At 40.9% G+C, this 19928-nt stretch overlaps 1 protein-coding gene and 1 long non-coding RNA gene across 2 annotated transcripts; one reads left to right on the top strand and one right to left on the bottom strand.

The window, feature by feature from the left end:
• Positions 1–841: 841 nt before the first annotated feature.
• Positions 842–5160, top strand: LOC103632014 (uncharacterized). The gene is made up of 4 exons (XR_555600.4): positions 842–1020; positions 2942–3000; positions 3103–3190; positions 4863–5160. It is a non-coding gene; the product is annotated as an uncharacterized lncRNA (long non-coding RNA).
• A 2898-nt stretch (positions 5161–8058) lies between these two features.
• On the bottom strand, positions 8059–14447 carry LOC103632013 (uncharacterized). Its single transcript, XM_008653870.4, has 2 exons — positions 14200–14447; positions 8059–8467 (listed from the first exon to the last, which is right to left on the bottom strand). The coding sequence occupies exons 1-2, from the start codon at positions 14439–14441 to the stop codon at positions 8413–8415; spliced, it is 297 nt and encodes a 98-aa protein (XP_008652092.1). The 5' UTR covers positions 14442–14447; the 3' UTR covers positions 8059–8412.
• Between the last annotated feature and the right edge of the window lie 5481 nt (positions 14448–19928).

The raw sequence follows: 19928 nt of genomic DNA, 5'->3' as shown, positions 1-19928 counted from the left end.
ATCCTATAATATTCATATGACATCTATACCATTTTCCAAATCCATTTAAAATGCACCTATAATTCTTCAAATAGTTTCTAAAATTTATCGTGACCAAATTTTTGACTATAAATTCTTATCTAGTATTTTTACACCAACGTGTGACTATTAAATCTACGTCATATTTCTCTAAACCAAAATCACTGCGTCGATTAACATGAAGTAACACGGTGCACTACTAATCGCATATCTCTAATAAATCCCATAACACACACATATACATAAATCGGAATCACATGTGTTCATAATACAACAAACAAAATATACAACTCATGAATCGAATCAAAAAGCACTTTATAAAATACATAAAATGAATTTGGGTCGTCATCAACCTCGGGTTCGTGCGTGTGACGGGAATGGATCGACGAGTTTCGGCCGGACGGAGAGCGGGGCTCGACTACGGACAACGAGTACGTGGCTCCGGCAAAGTCCGGCGACGAACGGCACACTCCGGCGAACTCCACGGGCTCCGGCGACGAGCGGCAAACTCCGGCGACGAACGGCAAGCGAGAGAGTGCGAGGAATGGGAGAGAGCTCGGGTAGGGAGGATGGGAGTGAGGAGAGGGCGTCGGATTTATAGGGGAGAGGGAGGTAAATGGAGGGTCGCCGTGGGGAAGAGAGGGACGGTCGGTGGCTCCATTAAACGAATTAATGGCGTCGGTTTCTTCTCTATAGCATTAATGGAGAGCAAATTTCCTTATTATTAAACCAGGAAGGAAAACTGCTCCCAGAGTCGTCCACGTGAGCTGAAATGTTTTGGCCGTTGGATCGTTGATCATTGGTGCACTCCTGCGCAAGGTGTGTAGAGTCTTCTATCAGCATTTGGTTCTTCTCTGTCTTCTTCTTCCTTCACACATCTCCCTCTCGCGCTCTCTCCTCCATCCCCCAGAGATCCACCTTCCCCTGCTCGCCTCCGCTCACCTGCGTGCTCCGGCAACAGCCGCTTTCGGACTTCGGTTTCCCTCCACCGGCGCTCCAAAGGTAACCACGTTTCCTCCCCCGCCCCCTCCGTCCACCCCCCCTCCATCGCACTTCGATTCCCATTGCTAGGGTTCGTCGTGTTGGGTCGGAGTAGACACGGCAGCGGCTCTTCCCCCTCCCCCTCATACGTTTTTTCTTGCTAGGGTTTGGCTAGGATTCCTCATCCTGCCATTTATTTAGGGTTTAGGGTTCGTCGTTCGATTCATATGCTTCCAATTTTTTCTCCAAATTTCTTTGCTTCCGCAATATCCGGTGTCTTCCACATTGGAGCTCCGTGTCTCCAGAACTCCGTTGTGCGATGCCTTCCACAGGGCGACGGCCTCCATGGGAAAAAACGGTAAGTCTTCACTCCTTTCGTCGTCTCTGTGTTGGACCTTCACTCCCATCGTCGTCTCCGTGTTGAGGAATACCCGGTCGAATTTGGCGCCGCCTTTCGCTCTTGCCCGCTGTTTTACATCTAAAAGAAAGGTCCTCACTAGCACCTCTTGCGGCGGCCACCGCCGAGCATGCTGAGCCCTGCCGGTAATAAGTACGGCAGACGTGCATCCATCGAAGGGTTAATTAGAGAGGAGAAATTCAGAGAGCTAATTAAGCTACTCTATTCCCGACAAAACAAAGCGGTGGCCGCCGCAAGAGGTGCTAGTGAGGACGCTGTTATCCTCTGATTATTTATTAAAATCGTGATGCAACAATATCAATGAAATTTACTACTTTCCCTATCTCAAGTCTGGGCGCACTAATATCTGGAATCATGTCAGTATCCACAAGATTTTGCAACACTAAATTTGCCTCATCAAACTTCCCTTCCTGTACAAACAACTCACTAAAGAACTGCAAATAAAAAGATTTGGTACCAGACCTTTCTCAATCATTTCAAGATATAGGTTATAGGCTGTATGCAAATCTCCCTCTTTACACCATCCAGCAATCAAAGCTCCATATGTGACCGTGTTAGGAGAAAGTGCCCTATTACTCATTTCAAAGAGTATATCATTCACCTTTCCATGTTGCTTAGCTATGAAGTGTCCAGTTATCAAAGAATTGAAAAATTCAATTGTAGGAGCAAAACATAAATTTTCCAGTTCATTCAGAATGCGGCTAGCTCTATCCATTGCTTCATTTTGTCAACAAGCTCTTCTGCTTCGGGCATCCTCTCAATCTTACACAACCCATTGATAACTGTGCTGAATGTGGTTGCATTTTTTGCTAAACCCCTTGCTAATTAATTGATTTGAAATTGTTCGTAAAGGCAAAGATGTCCTTAATTATGATACATTAGATAGATAATGAGCTTGGTTTATTTTTTACAATTTATTTTTCTATATAGATTAGTCTTCTCGGATCATGAATTCATGATGCATTATATAGATGATTAGTTGGATCTATTCTTTACTATTTGACTGCTTCTTGATTTTTATGTAGACTGTGATCTTCTTTTTTATTGATTGAGGATCCCTAGTATTTGAAATTTTTCACTTGGTAATTAGTAGTAATACACACCCATCTTTAAATTTATGAAAAACAGATGGTAAAAAAAGAACAATACTTAACAAGTTATTCAGCACAATATCACAAAAGAAAAACTATGGAATAATGTGATTATAAAATTGTTGAAAAAGGCTGTTAGTAAAAGCACCTACCCGCAACAATAGGAGCTTGCCATTTTCTAGCTATAAAACGATCTCTTCTCTAATATTATTAACTTTTTTATAATGACTTATATTATAATTAGATCAACATAATAACCCCACATGAACCTGAAATACGTGTGTAAAACCAGTTTTTGATCAGTATGTAGCTTTTCACTCCTTTTATATTGATATATAAATAGAATGATTGATTTTGGCTTACAAATTATTGTTAGAATTGTCCTAAATATGTTATTATCTCATAAAACTTACACATTTTCTTTTAATCACAGAACGTTGACGAATATACAGATCAGCTGACCAAGAATGAATTATCATCACCACCAAAAAAGTATGTATGCAAATACATAAGTTATAAAATAAAAACAAAGCATGTCTTTTATGCTTACAACTACAACTTTTATTCCATATTAATATAATGCACTACATACAGGATGAAGCACACCCAGGTTAGCAAAAGCATGCCAGATTCTACATATTCAAAGAATGACAACATTTAGTCCATCATGAAATATATCAAGGTATGGCACCATTTTACTTAGCTAATTAATTAAGTGTCTATGTTCTTAAAACTTTTTTTCAATACTTAGAATTTACATGGTTTCAGCTTTTCGACCTATTTTCCTTAGTTTCTGTGCTCGCAAATTCCTGATGAGTCAACTTGCCATTCTCAAACAAAGCATCAATTCTATTGAAGTTATTGGAAACCTGCATTCCACCAAACTGAAGTAACACACTGGTTTGTCAAACACTGAGATAATGACATACATATATAGTTTTGATAGCACTTTCAAGTCATTCATCATCCAAAAATATATAGGATAGGCTGAAACGATCAAATACTTTTAGCAAGTAATAACACTTTCAGTAAGTAGTTATTACGATCTAAAGGCTAAGTATATATGCATGTATTGTACATAGTTACAAACTAATAATGTATATAGTTTTCATGTTGTACCTAAGTGGGTTATCATCCAAAACAAATATAAAGTAGACCACATCAATTGATCTTAGAAGTTAGTACTACATTTGAAGGGTTATATATCTATGTGTCTGGCCAGTATATTTAGTTACAAAAGGTTGGGTAGGATGAATAACAAAATGTGGTGGTCTTTTTAGTCCTTGCAATCTTGGGTTTTCAGTGGTCCTTCTTTGAGCCTATTAAATGTTAAATAGAGGGCAGAGCATCCCATTAAGGGAGACAAAAGCTGAGGCTTCGAGAGACCGTGAGCTTCCCATATGGTGTCTGGTGTCAATTAACTTTGTCCATGATCCCATCTCACTATTATAAACTCGAAGCTTACAGCCATTACAACAATCAGCAGAATAGAGATGCCCATTGAGGGAAATACTTGAGTTCCGCCAACCCGTTACCATTTCATTACCGGTGGCTGACCACATTTTGGATGCTGCAAGATAGACCTCACTCACGACCTGGCGATAAGAATTTAGACCTTTTAGATACCACTTACCATCATGTACTACTCCAATGGAGGGCACCATTCCTGTGCTGATTCAGATCATATACCTCAGCGGATCTTAGAATTCTCTGTATCCCTACACACTCTCCACCAGCAACATAAAGGCAGTTGTTTATGACACAAGAACCAAATAAGTGCCGTTTTTTGCAGCATCCACCATACTGTTAGCTGGGCAAGTAATGAAGTTCTAAGATGACACTATTTTACTTTACGCATAGACTAAATGTCTCTATTATTCAAAAATTTCACCCAAATGTTTAACTCACTTGATGAAGGAGATCAAGGACATGAAACAACAGGTCTTAACTGCACACACTCTTGAACTTCATTGCTTCCTCACACCAGCAATTTATATCTTAAATGTTAACCTGTCTTTCTTAATTTGTATTTAGATGCTTTGAACCTTTTATTCAAACATTGCCTAGATGCAGTTGCTAGCGTTCTTAGTACACATACTTCTACATTGCTCCTTTTTTCCTTATATATCGTCATGATAATGTATTAGATTATTAGCCTACTCATGTACCTTATTCGACAAACACTTCAACTGACTTAGTACCTGCCTGCTGTGATCAGAGGGAAAGAGAAAACAAACATATTGTATGTTACTGTTTTTACCCTTCCAAAGAATGTTATTTCTTTTATAATCCTGATATTACATTGAACTCTTTAGTGTTGTCTATACTAACATGCTACTCTCATTTATATACAGGTATCATGCTCCATCACTTTTGGTCCTGAGACTTTTATGTACATATTAACCTTATGTTTAGACCTTCCTAAAACGGTGTCTATGCAAGAAAAGCTAGGTCACTTTTGATCAGTAAACTGTTATTTGCACCTTGCACACATAGAAAAGGCTCCATCACTTTTGGTCACAAGACTTTTATGTACATATTAACCTGATGTTGAAGCCTTTCTAGAACTATGTGTGTATGCAAGAAAAACTATGTCACTTCTGGTCAGTAGACTTTTATGTATATATGACTCCACCGTTGGAGCCTTTTTACAACTATGTTTGCATATGTAAACTCTGCATATACACTATTACTGGACACTCAATTATGCTAGTTTAATGTAACTTGCCACTTATTGTAATCTAAATTTGTATTACTACTGCCATTGCGCTATTGGTATAAAAAAAGACAATTACGCGCGCAGGCGCGCGTACGCACTAGTGGGAGAGGAAGAAGAAACGGTCGCGTGAAGAGCTCCATTAATCAACGAAGCGAACGATCGGAGTCGCTCGGCTTGAGCTCGCTCGCTCGGCGCGGCAGCGTCGGCCTGAGGCGCGCGGGATGGCCGGTGCAGGGCAAGGCGCCGCGACGTCGCGGTGGGGCCGCCGGTGGGCCCGCTCGGCGCGGAGGAGCCGGCCTGGCGCGCGACGTGGCCTGCTGCGCGCGTGTGCAAGCAGCGAATCGTGAGGGAGCAGAGAGAGAGAGAGGAGTGAGAGAGCGGTGAGAGAGAAGAGAGAAGAGAGAGAGAAGTGAGGGAGGCGGCGGTGGCTGGAAAAGCCAGCGCGCGCGGTGCTAGGTTTAGGGTTGGGGCATGGGCCCCTAGTGGGTCGGCCGGCTGTGTAGTTTTTTTTAAATTCTGAAATGATTATTTAAAGAGCTCAAAAAGTCATAAAAATTCACCAAAAATGTTTATAAATAGAATACTTATTTTTAGACTAATAATTACTATATTTCTTAATTATTATTTAATTACTAGTATCTCTTTTAAAATGAATTGATATTAAACATCCGATAAGAAATCAAGCGCATGCAAAGAAAACGATGCAAATAAATAATTAAACACTAAAAAAATTTATTACCCTAATTAATATAATATCTAAATTTATTATTTTAATTGATGGCTTTTATGGGGTTACAACCATGCCGCCGGTGGGGAACTTCACCATGCCGCCCGGAGCCTAGGATGGGGCAACGCCACCGCATCAGGCCTAGTGCGAGGCAATGCCACCGCGGCTAGGGTTGGGCATGCTGCCGCGCATGGGGCTCACCATGCCACCTCGATCGGGGTTTGCCACACCGCCACAATAGGGGTTGTGCATGCTGCCTTGTAGGAATCCACCCAGACAAGAGGGCATGGTACCGCACTGGCTGCAAGCCAAGCCGCCACGCTGGTAGCCGCCTAGGCGAGGGGAAACACTACCTTTGTCCATGGTGAAGACATTGTTGGCGTCGACATTCCTGCTCACGCCGTGCAATACAATGGTGTTGTTCAGGTTGACGACAGTGAACCCCTAGCATGGTTCCAAGGGGCAGCGACGGTCACTTTGGGGGAAGATTGGATGTTCGAAGATGGTAATTATGGAGCATCACCGGCGAGCACGATCGGCCAACATCCTGCACCATCGAATCATGATGAATGCATGATACTAGTGTCTTGTTGCATGCGTTGGAGCATGATGAGGACTTGTTTCCACACCCTACCCTATGTAAAATGAATATTTTATATGATATTCTGACTTTTCAATTTCATGATGTTAATGTGTACTGTCACATTGTGCTACTTATTTGTACTTTATTGCATTGCCCTATAAAAATATGATACCAATGACACAGGATATCCCAATAGGTCAGGCTACTTAGCTCCATACAAGGGTGAAAGTTATCATGTTCCTAACTAGAGAAGGGGTCCTACACCAAATGTTGAGCAAGATCATTTTAATCATTTGCACATTTGGTATGTAGAAAATGAAGTGGGCGTATATTCCTAAAGAAGCCAAGTTACTCTATGGACAAGCAAAAGATGATTGTCGCAGCTACCACGTGCCTGCATAACTAATACATCCATGAGAACGATCAAGAAGACTATGAACACAAGGTTGATATGTGCACTTGTTGTTTGGGTTGTGAAGAGTTTTTGTCAAAAGTAGTGGCTTGGGTTCAGTTGCGTGGACTAATCAGGGCACGAGTGTGTGTTATGCAACCATGTTTCTTCGCTTGTGGTGTGCAGGTGTGCAGTTAGAAGATGATAGTCGATAGCGAAGGTGAAGGTCATGCGAGTTCGTGTCGATGGACCGAGAGCGGTGAAGGACGAGTGCCGAGTCATGACTGAGGGACTAGAGAAGCTGGGTGACTAGTCGTGGTAGCTGACACCTTGGGACGCTGACAGGTGTGAGGACGTGGATGAGCGGATCATGTCGCCAATGCGGTCGCAGACCGGAGGGACACGTGTCTAGGACGTGGGGACACATACGGGGTATGCTACCCATGGTGGTTTCAGTGGTTGAGCCTCAAAATCAGAGGCAGCATGTGGCATCATCGTAAAGGGTGTGTCGAGGCAAAGCAACTTCATGAAGAACGTGTGGTCGTTAGATCAATTTCCCAAGAGTTGGTCCATTTTGTCTCTAGCTAAGTAGATAGACTCTATGTATCTAGAAGTAGTTTAAGGAAGTAGAATAACTCTCTATAAATAGGAAAGTGTGATGGTTGTTTCAGCTATCTCTTTAACACTCTCATCTTCCTTCGCTTTGTTTTGTAATCTCTTTTATTTCTAGCTTGGAGATCCTTAGGTGTTTTTGAACCATGGCATCTAAGACTATGGATTTGTGAGGAAGTGTGGCCGTAACCACACTTAGTTCCCGTGGTTTTACTTCTCATGTCAAATCCGATGGAATTGGGTCTTTGATTTGGAATTGGGTCTTTGATTTGCTTGTTCTCTTCTCAACCCCTCTAGTTTGAGTTTTGAGTTTATCCTTGCCTTCACTTGTTTGGGAGAGGTTTTGGAGTAAATCTCTGGATTAGAAGCTATCTTGGCAGCATTGCAACTTCTTGCATGAGCTGACCCACCTTATGGATAGGTTTCTATCAGATTTGCTCATTTGACAAAACCCCAATAAAATCTCAACTAAACCTCAAGTCTTTTTTTTGACAATGGGATACCCCCTATTTCATTAAGAAATAGAAACCAAACATAGTTCTTACAGGAATCACGACAAACCAACAGACACAAGCCGATAAGCCTACCACAATATCAGCTACACAAAGCATTAAACCCAGCAGAAGGAATACGGTCAACCAACAAAAGACCGACAGTCTAACAGATAACACTGAATATCTACAAAGGATATGCCCCAAAAGCAGCCGGGAACATCACATCACCAGGAATGACAAGAACGCTAGTTTTTATCTACCAAAAGCAGACACGCTGTATACATCCAGAAGCAAAAGATGCATGAGCAGCAGCAAAATGTCACTGGAGACGCCTGTCAACCGGCTTCCAACCATGGGCCTTGCTGTAGATATCACTTGTTATCTTTCGAATTCTGCGGCTTCCTTGTTCCACCAGTCTTTTTCCCTTCTTTGTCTGTCGAATAGACCAAGCATCAATCCAATAACAGCAGGAGAAAATCACATTAGATGGATCATCAATCAGTCTAGCATTGAAGCAGCAATCATTACGAGTACGCCAAATAGCCCAAATAACAGCACCACATCCAAAAAGAATCAGCTTCTTTTCAGGATTATGAAAACTGTCAATCCAGGGACCAAAGAGGTCAGCTGAGTTTTTTGGGGTAGAAGACAATTTGAAAGCAATTTGGATGATTCTCCAAATGAATCTGGCCACAGGACAATGAAAAAATAGGTGATCTATGGATTCTAATAATCCACAAAAGTTACAGGCCGTATTCCCATGCCAGTGCCTTTTTACCAAATTGTCTTTGGTCAAAATCTTATTATTTCTGACCAACCATAAGAACACTTTAATTTTTTGCGGAAGTCTGGTTTTCCACATAAAATTCACAGGAACCACAATTCTGGAATTATTTAACATTTTGTAAAAAGATTTTACCGAATAACCTTTGCAACCCAACAACCAATTTGAAGAATCAGCATTTCCAGAAAGCGAGGCCTGGCTACACTGATCCATAAGGTCACTATAGGCCTCACCTAAAGCACCAATAAGTCTTCTTCTGAAAGTCAGCAACTGAAAATTAGAGGAGACAACCTTATGAACAGTGATATCTTTGTCATAAGCCACCTCAAACAAATTAGGGTATTTGTCAGCCAGCGTCATATTGCCACACCAAATATTTTTCCAAAAACTGGAACTCTTACCATCACCAATCTTTATTTTACAGTATTTATAGTATTTGTCTCGAACCGAGAGAATACCTTTCCAGAAATGAGAATCTGAAGGTCTATCCTTCACCGAAATAATAGGTTTATTCTTAATGTATTTGCTTTTTATAATGGATTGCCACAAACCACTAGTATTTTCTAGTCTCCAAATCCATTTAGCCAACAAAGCTTCATTCATTTTTTGCAAATCCAAAACACCAAGACCGCCCATATTTTTAGGGGAGCAGACTAAGTTCCAAGCAGCCAAATGAAATTTTTTCTGATCATGCCCTCCCTGCCATAATAATCTTTTCCTGAAGATATCCATTTTTTTTAACACAGCTTTGGGGCATTTATATAGAGAAAGCATATACAAGGGAACGTTGGTGAGACTGCTGTTAAGCAAGACTAACCGGCCACCCAAACTAAGGAACCGACCTTGCCAGGAGCCCAATTTATTCTCAACCTTTCCAACAATGGGATCCCACAAAGATTTGCACAATTTTTTGTTATCAATAGGAACCCCTAAGTATTTCATAGGAAGACCACTGGGAGGACAAGTGAAGATATCAGCATATAGATGTTCTCTATTGCAGGCATTTCCCAGGCAAATAATTTCACTTTTATGAAAATTAATTTTTAAGCCAGAAATCTGTTCAAAGATGCAAAGAATAAACTTCAAATTTCTAGCATTTTCCAAATCATCCTGAAACAGAAAAATGGTGTCATCTGCATATTGAAGACAACAGCAGCCACCAGTGACAATATGAGGAATAAGGCCTTTGATAACACCTTCATCCTTGGCTTTTTGGATCAGACAAGCAAGACCATCAGCAGCCACATTAAAAAGGAGAGGGGAGAAAGGATCACCTTGGCGAACACCTTTATGAGTTTTAAAGTAGGGCCCAACCACATCATTAGTTCGGATAGCAACTTTGCCACCTTTCACAGTCTTCAAAACCCAATCACTCCATAAATCTCCAAACCCTTTTTTTATCATCATTTTATGAAGAAAATTCCAATTAACCTTGTCATAGGCTTTTTCAAAATCGACTTTGAAAATAACCCCATTCTGTTTCTTCCGTTTAACTTCATGAATAATCTCATGCAAAGAAAGAACACCATCCATAATATATCTTCCTTTTATAAACCCATATTGAAGGTCACTAATCACAGAAGTAATGCAACGAGCCAATCTGTTAGTAAGAACTTTGGTAATGATTTTGTAGCAAACATTAAGCAAGCAAATTGGGCGAAAAGCTTTAATATCAGTCGCATCAGGGACCTTAGGAATAAGAGTGACAATACCAAAATTAAGTCTTTCAATGTTGAGAGAGCCATCATGAAAATCTTTAAAGAGATAGAACAGATCACTTTTGATCACATCCCAAAATTCCTGAAAAAATTCAGAAGGGAAGCCATCGGGGCCCGGAGCACTATTGTGTTTCAAAGCAAACACCACATCCTTGATCTCTTCCAAAGAAAAGGGGTTGGTGAGCAGAATTCTATCACCCTCCCCCAGCTGTTTCATGTCCAGGTTATTCAAAGAAATATTCGAATCACGGGAAGGACCAAAGAGATTTTTGTAAAAGGAAGTCGCCAGCTGATTAATTCCATGGTCATCATGAGCCACAATATCACCGTGAGAAAGAGTCAAGATTTTCAACTTCCTTTTTTTGTGTCTAGCCATCAAATGAAAATACTTGGAATTCTCATCACCCTCTAATAAGAATTTATCCCTAGCTTTTTGTCTAAGGCTAATGTTTTCCTCATCCACAATCTTCCTGAGATTAGACTCCAAATCTAATTTCATATATCTGTCAGCCTCCGAAAGGCCAGACGACTCACTGGCCTTATCCAGAATATCAATTTTTTCAATCAAGTTTTTCTTCAACTTTTTGTAGTGACCTACCACATTACTGTTCCAACCTTTAAGCTTCTGACGCAAACGTTTCAATTTTATTTTCCAAACATCAAGACTGTTGGACACACCAACCGGAAGAGTCCAAACATTTTCCACTAATTTGTGAAAATCAGGCCTAATCTTCCAACACAGCTCATAACGAAAATCCTTACGCACCATGGGCAGGGAATCAGTGTGAAGGCAAAGGGGAACATGATCCGAAAAGGATCTATTTAACCCGATAACACTAATATTATTATAAGCAAGATCCCAGTCAGGACTGGCCAAAAATCTGTCAAGTTTTTCAAAAGTAGGATCATTACGATTGTTAGACCACGTGTATAGTCTATTTTTCAGATCAAATTCAACTAGACCATTATGATCTATAATGCTATTGAACATAAAACTCCATTTGCTGAGGGTACCAGGTTTATTTTTTTCCTCAGCTTTCCTGAGAATATTGAAATCACCACCAATAAGCATGGGGACCTGGCTTCTCGAGCAAACAGCAGACAATTCACTGAGAAAGCGAGATTTGTGCTCATTTTGGGCAGCCCCATAAACGTTAACGAAATTCCAGATAAAATTTTTTTCTCTGTGGAGGACAAGGGAGCGAGTTAAGAATTCACCCGCATCAAATTCTCTAACATCAAACACCTCAGAATTAAAACCCACTAAAAGACCTCCCGATCTCCCATTGGGAGGAGAGGAGAACCAGGCAAAAAGCTTGCTACCCGCGAGCGAGGACAGAAGAGAATCATTAAAATGATCTTTTTTAGTTTCTTGTAAACCAATGAAATCAATTTTTTCTTCCTTAATGATTTCCCTCAGGAAATCAAACTTAGAATCACGACCCAAACCCTGACAATTCCAAATAAGGCCTCTCATGATTTAAAACGGATCAGGAGGGAGGTCAGAACAGATAGACTCCCCTTTTTTCGTAGATGGACCTCTACTTTTAGGGGAAGCCTTTTTTTTAATCGTTTTTTTCCGATGCTTAATTTTCCTACCTTTTCGTAAAACCATCACATCAAGTAAGTCCTGATCAATATTCAGGTCAGAATCATCATGGACACTACTATCCATGTTTATGTGATCAACAAGGGAAGGGACCTCCACATTTGGGGTCATACTATTTTTGCAAGCTTGGAAGGCCAAAATTTTTCTGGAACGTTCCAGATCTTTGATCAACTCCAAATTATCAATCACATCGGAGTCAGAGGGGCCCAAAGAAACTCCAAGTTTACAAGCTAAATCTATCAAATCATCATTATTAGAATCAAGCAAAGAAAAGGAATTAGAACACATACCTTTATTGAGGAAAGCATCCTTGGCTTCTGCTCTGTATATCGCTTTATCAACCACCTTCACCTCATCATTCTTCTCCAACCTAGAGCTTTTCCTGGCGCCTTCAGCCGTGTTGGTAGGCAAGTCCAGAGGCTTTTTGTTCTTCCCTTCAATAACCATCTCATCATTGGGGGGAATCGAGATCATAGCACCAATTTTTGACTGAAAATCAGTTGGATCTTCCTCCATATCCTTAGCGAATTCTTCCAATTCTTGCGAGCTAAGCAGATCATCTTCATTTGGATCAAAATCCACCTTCTCATCAGAAAGGTTATCGAGTTTCTGTTCATCATCAGACACATCTTTAGAAGGCACAAGATTAGGGTCAGACAGTTTGGCAAACTCTTTGCCTTGAGAAGAAGACTCCCCAATTTTGAGAATAGGATTAGGCTCCTCTTCAGGGACATCATCATCCAGATTCTTGGGATTTTTCCCAGATTTATCAAAAAGCGGATCATTAGATCCATGAATTTGAACCGAGGCTCTCTTACCCAAATTCACAGAATCATCATTCCATCCTTCATCACAAATAGACTCAATTCTAAAGAAGATATCATAAAGAAAAGGCTTGACAGCCACTTCCACCACAGGAGGGATCATAGCCACACTTTTAATGTGGATTTTAAATCTCACTATATCATCAGAATCCAGAGACATAAGGTCAACCTCCTCCACAGCGCCTATCATTGAACCAATTTCACAGATAGATTGGTAATTCTGCAATTCCTCAGGGACATTTTCAGCAATAACCCACACAGTATGGAGTCTAGATTTAGGTTTGGCCCTAGAACTCCAAGGCACAACAGCGATCTTGGCCCCAGACATCTTCATTTTCAGCTCCGGGAAGCTTATCATTTCATCAAGACGTTCTTGGGAGGGAAACTGCATCAGAAATCCTGAATGGCATTTGGTAGCTTTCCACCTTTTGTTCCAAGGGAAGTGAAACCCGAAATCTCTCTCAAGATCTTCAGCTGAGACAAGTCCCTCAACCACTTTAACCAGACCGATGAAAACCCTTTTTGGCTTTTTGATCAAAGGTTTAGCGAAGTGAGACAGATAAAACCCTAAACCATCAGCAGCCAAACCAACAATGGGCATGGTGGGTTTGTTTTGCTTAGGAAGAACACAACGCGAAGTGACATGTGTCTCCTTGCGGCAAATATCACACCACAAAGCGTTAAAACAATTTCTGGCATGATGTCCTTCAACACCACATTTTTGACAGAACGCAGGGCGAACAAGATCGAGATCTTTCTTCAAAGGAACAGGAGAGACAGAAGGGTTACCTGTTTGATTTCCCTCACCAGGATGAGGAGACAGGACACCCTTCTGCTGCTCAGATTTGCCGATATTAGGCTTAAGCTTCCAGCTAAGGTTTCTTGGTCTGTTCCAAGGATGAGAACCTTGCGGCTTCTCCGACGGACCCCAACGATCCCATTGGGAGTTCTGGGGGTTCTCTCCTTTCGGATCCATAGCAGCGATTTTCGCAGGGCAACGAAGAACACCAGAACCCAGACGCGGCCACTCCTCCTCAACCACCGGAGGACGAAAAGACGAAACGCACCAACCCCCACCAAAACTAGACCTCACCGAAGACGGGAGAGACCAGAGGTGCGAGAGGAAGGCGGCACAGTGAGGAAAAGAATGTACACCAACAAAATCCAGAGGAAACCCTAGCGAGGGAGAGGGTTTTGCGGGCGGAGAAGACAACAGACGAGGCGACTCACCCGAGAGGGGAAGCAGACGCGAAGAGACCAGCGACACCCCTGGACTCCACCCGATCCAAGGAAAACACGCCTTTAGGGGCCGCTCCGCTGACGGCGTCGGGGTACTGTATCCCTGGGCCAGGGAACGGCACGAGGAAGACGGCCCAACAACAGGAGACCGAGTCCCGCACCGCTGCAAGCCGTGCGACGGAGAAAGGAGAACGCCAGAGGAAGAAGAAGCGGCCCAGGGGACCGGGCGCCATTTTTTCTTTTTTCCTTTGCGTCTCATCCGTAAATCCGAACACTAGGCTTGATATTACTTTTCACTAAACCTCAAGTCTAATTCGAGTTTTCTAATCTACAATTGAATTTTAAATTCGTTTGAGTTCAAATTTTGTGGACACCTAAGAAACTCAATTCTCCAGATGTGTACAAACTTTTAGCTCAATCGGAGTCCATTTGAATCAGTTTCACATTAAAAAACTGAATTTAGAAATGTTGAAAATAGCCTGAGTTAGCGACTCAGTTTTGGGTCGTTACGAAATTTTTTGTGTCTGTTTTGTGATCTGTTTGTTTTTGTTAGGTTTGTGTATGTCCTAGAAACTTTTCAACATTTTTGTGTGTTATTTAGAGTTTTGTAGGTTAGGGTGTGACTGGGATTCAAGACAAAGTTGCTTGGGCGCAAAAAATCCTATAGCCTCCCATTCACCCCCCTCCCCCTAGTTGCCTATTCGATCCTTCAAAGACAAAGATTTTCGTAAGGGTGATCGCAATCCTGAATACATGCCAACCATTCCTTCTAGATATAAAAATGCATCCGACACATCGTGTCTGTACTCCAATGACCACTCCATGGATAGATTTCATGATGACATTGCAAAAGCAATCTTCCTTTCTAGGTCTTCTTGAACATAATGTGTGAAATTGCCAATATCGATGTATAAATTAGAAAGCAAGATGCAATATTATTTACCTCATATGACCATTTTTAATGTTCTAATATTCATACATAATATATATGCCCCTTACATATGTACAACTAAATAAATGAGGCATGGTCACTATAGACATTTTTCTCATACACCATTTGAAAAAAACACAGGAAAAGTTGTTTTGCTAAACAAATTACAGAATGGCTCTGACTCCTCCAGAGAAGCTAAGGAGCCAGAGGCGGAGCCGTTTTTAGAGAAGCCAAAGCCCTGCCAACGGGGCCTCAATAGACCTCTTAGGCTAGGAACTAATCACATCTTCTACCTTCTCTCAACTAATCCTATCTCTTATCCCTTATCTGTCTCTTAATTAAACTCTCAAGTCTCAACTAACCTTACCTTCCAGCCCTGATTTCCTTGTTTCTATTTTGGCCTGGTGATGATAACCTGTGTTCCACAAGACATGATGCCTCTAAAGAAGTGAAGTCGATGCGGGTGAAATCACCAGATAAGCGCATTACTGGTGAGAACCAGTCATCTTTGTCGCCCAAGCCACCAAACAAAACTTGATGTATGCCATCCTCATCTATACATATGTCTTCACATCATTCGTCTATTACCCTGTCTCCCATTATTAAAATGCACATCTCTCTTCCCACTCGATGTTGCTTTGCAGTCTGTCGGTAGACCATGCAAACAAGGTGCACTTCGTCCTAATCTATAGGTTCAGTATGTTCTCCTGTTGCTTTCCATGCCTAAACATGTACACAATTATGTTGTGGTAAGCAAACACAATATGCCCTATATTCTTCGAAGCATGTGTATCTAAGAAGTAAAGCACAAACCCAAACTATGAGCACAACCTTCCAAAAACTTCTTGTCCACGAACCAACATATATAGCTAGTTACCACAAGAGGGACTTAATGTGTCCATTTTTTTTATCTCATTTCACATATGAATCATATATATATCTATATATACTACTCATTATGAGGGAGCAAGCAAATAAATACAGTTATAAATTCATGAGGAAAGAGTAGGTGAGGAGTGAGAGGACTAGTGTTCGTGTTTAAATTTTTTGTAGATGAGCCATTATTTAGTTGGTTGCCATATATATAAGATCGGAAGAAAAGCTAAAAAATATTGACACAAACCTATAGCCCTCAACCATGCAGCATGCTACATACACTTGGTATTTAATTCAAGAAAACAAATTAAACTCAGGGCTTGTTTGGGAGTAAGGATACCTGAAGGGGATTGGAGAGCCTAAAATTCTCTTGTTATTTAAAAATTAAATAGCAAGGTGATTTTAGCCCCTCAAATCCTCGGATATCTTTGCTCCCAAACAAGCCTTCAAGGTATGTCGTGAAAAATATATATTTTATTATTAGCACGAAAGCACACTGATTATACAATTTGGGGTTGTTATAAGCTTGTGAAACATGTGCATATGCAAAAGCTAAGGTCAAGAACACTGCAGCATATAAACCTAAGTCATTTTCCAATTATAGTGTACCCCAATACCCCATTCCTACAAACATGCATGCCAAAGGTACATTATTGCCCATATCACGATGGCAGCCGAAGAAATCCAAGAGCTATGTTTTAGTTTGCATCCCACTGTTGGGGCGAAGGCGAAGACGCCACCCTTCGCTCCAGCCTTCGTCCGTCTCGCTGCGTCAATGGAGGCAAAACTACCGGTGGGGTCCACCCTTCGTCCTCTACACCTACGAGACAAAGGCCTACGACAATGTCGCCCCGTCCCACGGCCTGGAGGCCCACGTGGGATTCGGCATATTGTAGCAGGCCCCGCGCGCGGAAGTGTGTTACGGGCTCGATTTGTAAAGGCTTTTCTGTAATGACAGTCTGTAACCCTCCTATATGGGAATATTCCGGGGATAGCCCAGGTGCCTGAGGGCACATGCGTCTTTACATCGAGACGTTGGGCACTCAGGCGCCTATAAATACCCCTGTACAGTGCCCTTGAGGGGCTGGAGGAACAGAGCAATTACTGCCTCAAGCTAAAACCGTGTTTTCATCTTTCTCACTCCCCCGTTGGATCAACTTGCACCAGAGCACTAGTTCCAACATTGGCGCCCACCATTCGTGCTACGAGCAAACCACCCGCGATGGCACCCAAACGAGCTAACTCGAAGGCAGCCCCATCCGTCGACGACTGCTAGCCGAGAAAAAGGGCAAGGCCGTGGCCGACAACACCCACCAAGGAGCTGGCGAAGATGAAGCACATAGTAAGAGACAACGCAACAACCAAGAGCTATGTTTTAGTTTGCATCCCACCTTCACCAGTCATTCTACCATCTTCTTTTTTGCGAGAGGATTTCAATTTGTTACCATCTGATAGGTAATACATATTATGCCATGCTAAATTTGATATCAGGCAAAAATATTTATTAATACATATGGTGTGGTAAGATATTTCCTCATCATAAGTTTTTGCAAGGCTTGTTTATCCCCTGCACATGTTGGAAAATGCCTTGGAGCCCTCCATACCACCAAAACAAAACATGGGTAATAAATAGCGTCATTATTTGTTGACAATTGAAAATAGTAATAGTGTGTGGTCACATTTCCAAAAGTACCTTGTTATCCATGTCCTCCCTGAGTATAATTATATATCAACACATGCTTTTTTATAAGGAAGATTTTAATTGCATATAAAAGTTTGATACGAATCATCTTCTAGCCTCTGCAACAATAAGATGCACATAGCCTAGAAAAAAGGTAAAAAGAAAAGAACATGACAAGCACATTGTTATTGACTCTCAATCCTATGACTACAGTGACATCCATGTGCCTAGGATAAGAACCTCGTAGCCACCTGCTTCAAATGTTGTGAAGCTTCCATCACCATAGAATGTTGATCATGCCTCTGTAGTACAACCCAAGCCTATAGCCAATGGGTAGTAGTGAAAATCACCTATAAAGGAGACATGTAAGTTTATTTTGAGAAAACATATCCTTTCTACTAAGCCAGAGTGACAAATAGATGGTTGCTACTCCTAGCAGGGCTAATTTTTTAATTTTTTGTCGAAGTATGAAAGCCAATTTCCAAACATATTTGCAGTGGAAGTAGGTTTTAGGATTCCTAATGCCCAAACACTAGGCTTCAATCCATGCGAACAAATTGGCATTCAAGAAACAAGTGTGTGTTGTTTCATTGTCTTGACATAAGTTATATGCTTTACTATCCTTCCAATTACGTTTAACCATGTTATCTGTGGTGAAGATCACTCCCCTACGAAGATACCATAGAAAAATCTTGCTTTTGAGGGATGCTTTTATTTTCCATAACCTCTTATTTAGGTTTGGCACATATTCTTTGATTAGGGCCAAATAGAGAGACTTCACCGAGAATGGTCCATTTGGATGCAAGATCGAGCGAAAAATGTCCAAGTTTTTTGTGTTAAGGCTATGTTAACAAGCTTCCAGTGTAACTTATTCCAAGCAACAAGCTTAGGTCCAATTAGAGATCGCCTAAGATAGATTTATGTTATCTGATTTTAACATTGTTTCAACCATCTCGAATTTCCTTCAAAAACATTGTATAAAGAGGGGTACTGGTTTTTAAAGTTATGCCACCTAGCCACCTATCTTGGCAGAACCTCACTTGTGATCCATTCCTGATTTCGAAGGTTCCAAAACAAAGAAAGTTTTGCTTCACCTTCATTGGTCTTGAGAAAAAAATGTGAGCCCTAGTTTCCATTCAGCATGTACTAGTTGTTTGGATTTGAGATATTTATTTCAAAACAACTATTACCACGTTTCTTCCATAGTAAGAAGTTTAAACAACCATTTGCTTAGCAAGGCACTATTTTTTAGTTTGAGATCCATGATGCCCCATCCCTCTTAGTCCTTGGGTTGATAAAGGATGTTCCATTTAGCTCAACATTTTTTATTCTCGTCACTTTGCCCAAAAAAGTGAGATGGGGAAGTAGTCAAGCTTCTTGTGGACACCCTTTGGAACATGAAAGAAGTACATCATATACATGGGTAGACTATTTAAAGCTAAGTTTATTAAGGTTAGCCTTCCCCTAATTGATAGATTTTTTCTTTTCAGCTACTAAGCCTTTTTTTCAAATCTTTCCTCTACCTCCCTCCAATCAGTATTATTCAACTTACTATAATGAATAAGAACATGAAGATACCTTAGAGGAATTTTCTATTTTTACACCAAAAATATTGTGCTTTGGTGCAACCACAACTTCCATAAAAGCATAATATTTTGCTCTTATGGAAGTTGATTTTTTTAGTCCCGAGATTTGTTCAAATGCAAAAGGCAATAATTTCATATTATGAGCCTTCTCTAGATCATGCTCTAAGAATAGAATTATGTCATCTACAAATTGAAGGATATATAAGCCTCCATCTATAAAGTGGGGCACTACCCCACTGACTTGTCGTTTTATATTTTCCCTTTTAATTATTATGCCAACATATCTGCTACAATGTTAAATGGGAGGAGTGAAAGTGGGTTTCCTTGCCTAAGGACTTTATTTGTTTGAAAATAGTGACCTACCTCATCATTAACGTTTATAGCCACGCTATCTCTCGAGATGAAAGTCTTTATCCAAGATATTCATCTTGGAGAGAAACCCTTCATCCATAGAGTTTGATATAGGAAAGGCCACTTAACTTTATCGTATGCCTTCTCAAAATCTATCTTCAAAATTATCCCATCTAGCTTCTTTTGTGTAGCTCATGGATTGTTTCATGTAGGATTACTATTCCTAGGATTTTCAACCTTGCATGAAAGCAGTTTGGGTAGGATTCACTATTTTGTTTGTTACTAGATTAAGAAT

The sequence above is a fragment of the Zea mays genome, chromosome 7 (assembly GCF_902167145.1).
Source record: "Zea mays cultivar B73 chromosome 7, Zm-B73-REFERENCE-NAM-5.0, whole genome shotgun sequence".
Lineage (NCBI taxonomy): Eukaryota > Viridiplantae > Streptophyta > Magnoliopsida > Poales > Poaceae > Zea > Zea mays.
Note: the sequence above shows the minus strand (reverse complement) of the source record. Positions and strands in the feature narration are given on the sequence as shown.